Genomic DNA, 1,566 nt, shown 5'->3' on the forward strand with positions numbered 1-1,566 from the left:
GTGCTTTTAAAAGAAATCGATCAGCTCGGGTGTCAAAGGGTTAAAGTTAACGAAACGAGGCCGCTTCGTCGGAGCGAACCGACACGCGTTCGTTTGTTTTGACCGCGTTTCTCCGTCTCTCTTCCTCTCAGTTTCAGCTGGTTGCCGATCTGTTCCACGACAAGGACGACGTCGTCCCCCCAAAGTCCTCCAGAGTGAACGTCCGGGCTGCCAAGTCCACCCCCAAAGCTCCCAACAAAGACCACCGCAAGACTGTGGGACATCAGGTGAGCTCTCCACAACAGGACTGAATTTATTTGATTTTATTTTCTATGTGAAAGGTTTGAATTGAGGCGTGGTTTCATTTTTACATCCTGTTGTTTATTATGGTGTCGTATTTTGTGGGTTTTGCTTGTGTGTTATCTTTTATTGGCCTGTTTATTTCTCCTCTTTTAAGTTTGTATTTATTTAAATTCATGAGTGTTTTCTTCTTAATGGTTTGCTGTTATTATTATTGTTTTGTTGAATTTTAACAATTGAATGTTTTTATTAGTTCCAACTCACATGGGTTTGTATTTTGTCTTGTTTTATTTTTCATCTTAATTATTATTTTATGAGGATTTATTCTAAGTTTTAGTGGATGTGGTTCTTCTGTTGAAGTTTTCTGCAGCTCATGGTGTGTCCACCTCGAATGAAATGTGCTGCAGAAATAAAAGTTTGCAGGACTCTGTGGGTCTCTGTAGGTGTCTGTAGGTCTCTTTGGGACTCTGCAGCTCTCTGCAGGACTCTGCAGCTCTCTGTGGGACTCTGCAGGTCTCTGCAGGTCTCTGTAGGACTCTGTCAGTGATGGATGTGGTCTGGTTCAGTTCCGCAGCTCCCTGCAGCTCCTCATGGAGACTCTGAATGCGACGACTCCTCACTACGTCCGCTGCATCAAACCCAACGACTACAAGGAGGCCTTCTCGTGAGTCCAACTGTCCCTCTGTCTCTGTCCCTCTGTCTGTCCCTCCTTCTGTCCCTGTATCTGTGCCTACCTCTGTCTCTGTCCCTCTGTCTGTCCCTCCCTCTGTCCCTGTATCTGTGCCTACCTCTGTCTCTGTCCCTCTGTCTGTCCCTCCCTCTGTCCCTGTATCTGTGCCTACCTCTGTCTCTCTCCCTCTGTCTGTCCCTGTCTCTCTGATCATCATTCACAGCCTGTCCCTCCTACATGGGGGTTTTAGTGAGTCAGCAGGGGGCACTGCAGCACAGACAGACAGACTGCTGTAGTTTGTCTCTCAGTGAGACATGAGCAGATGTCTCTGCTGGCTGAGAGGAGACAGACAGACAGACAGACAGACAGGGGGACAGACAGAGACAGAGAGCTTAAGAAAAACCATGAACATCAGAGACAGATTTCTTTAAAGTCCACATTAGACTGAAGACAGTCCTCACATCTACAGCTCAGCACACAGTCCTGCAAAAGACATGAGGGGAGGACACTGTCCTCCAGGCTGTCCTCTGAGCGTCTCTTCTGACCCTTTAATTTAGCTTTTCTTTGTGTTTGTGACGAAAAATAAACCAGGAAGAGTTCAGAGTCTCTCAACTGAA

The 1,566-nt window shown here is 46.6% G+C and overlaps 1 protein-coding gene across 1 annotated transcript; it reads left to right on the forward strand.

The window, feature by feature from the left end:
* Nucleotides 1-74: 74 nt before the first annotated feature.
* On the forward strand, nucleotides 75-1,021 carry LOC121939011 (unconventional myosin-Vb-like; the record flags this gene model as incomplete). The annotated part of the gene is made up of 2 exons (XM_042482162.1): nucleotides 75-266; nucleotides 846-1,021. Coding segments are annotated over 2 exons (294 nt in total), but the record flags the coding sequence as incomplete, so codon positions are not given.
* Nucleotides 1,022-1,566: the final 545 nt, after the last annotated feature.

The sequence above is a fragment of the Plectropomus leopardus genome, unplaced genomic scaffold (assembly GCF_008729295.1).
Source record: "Plectropomus leopardus isolate mb unplaced genomic scaffold, YSFRI_Pleo_2.0 unplaced_scaffold3979, whole genome shotgun sequence".
Classification (NCBI taxonomy): domain Eukaryota; kingdom Metazoa; phylum Chordata; class Actinopteri; order Perciformes; family Serranidae; genus Plectropomus; species Plectropomus leopardus.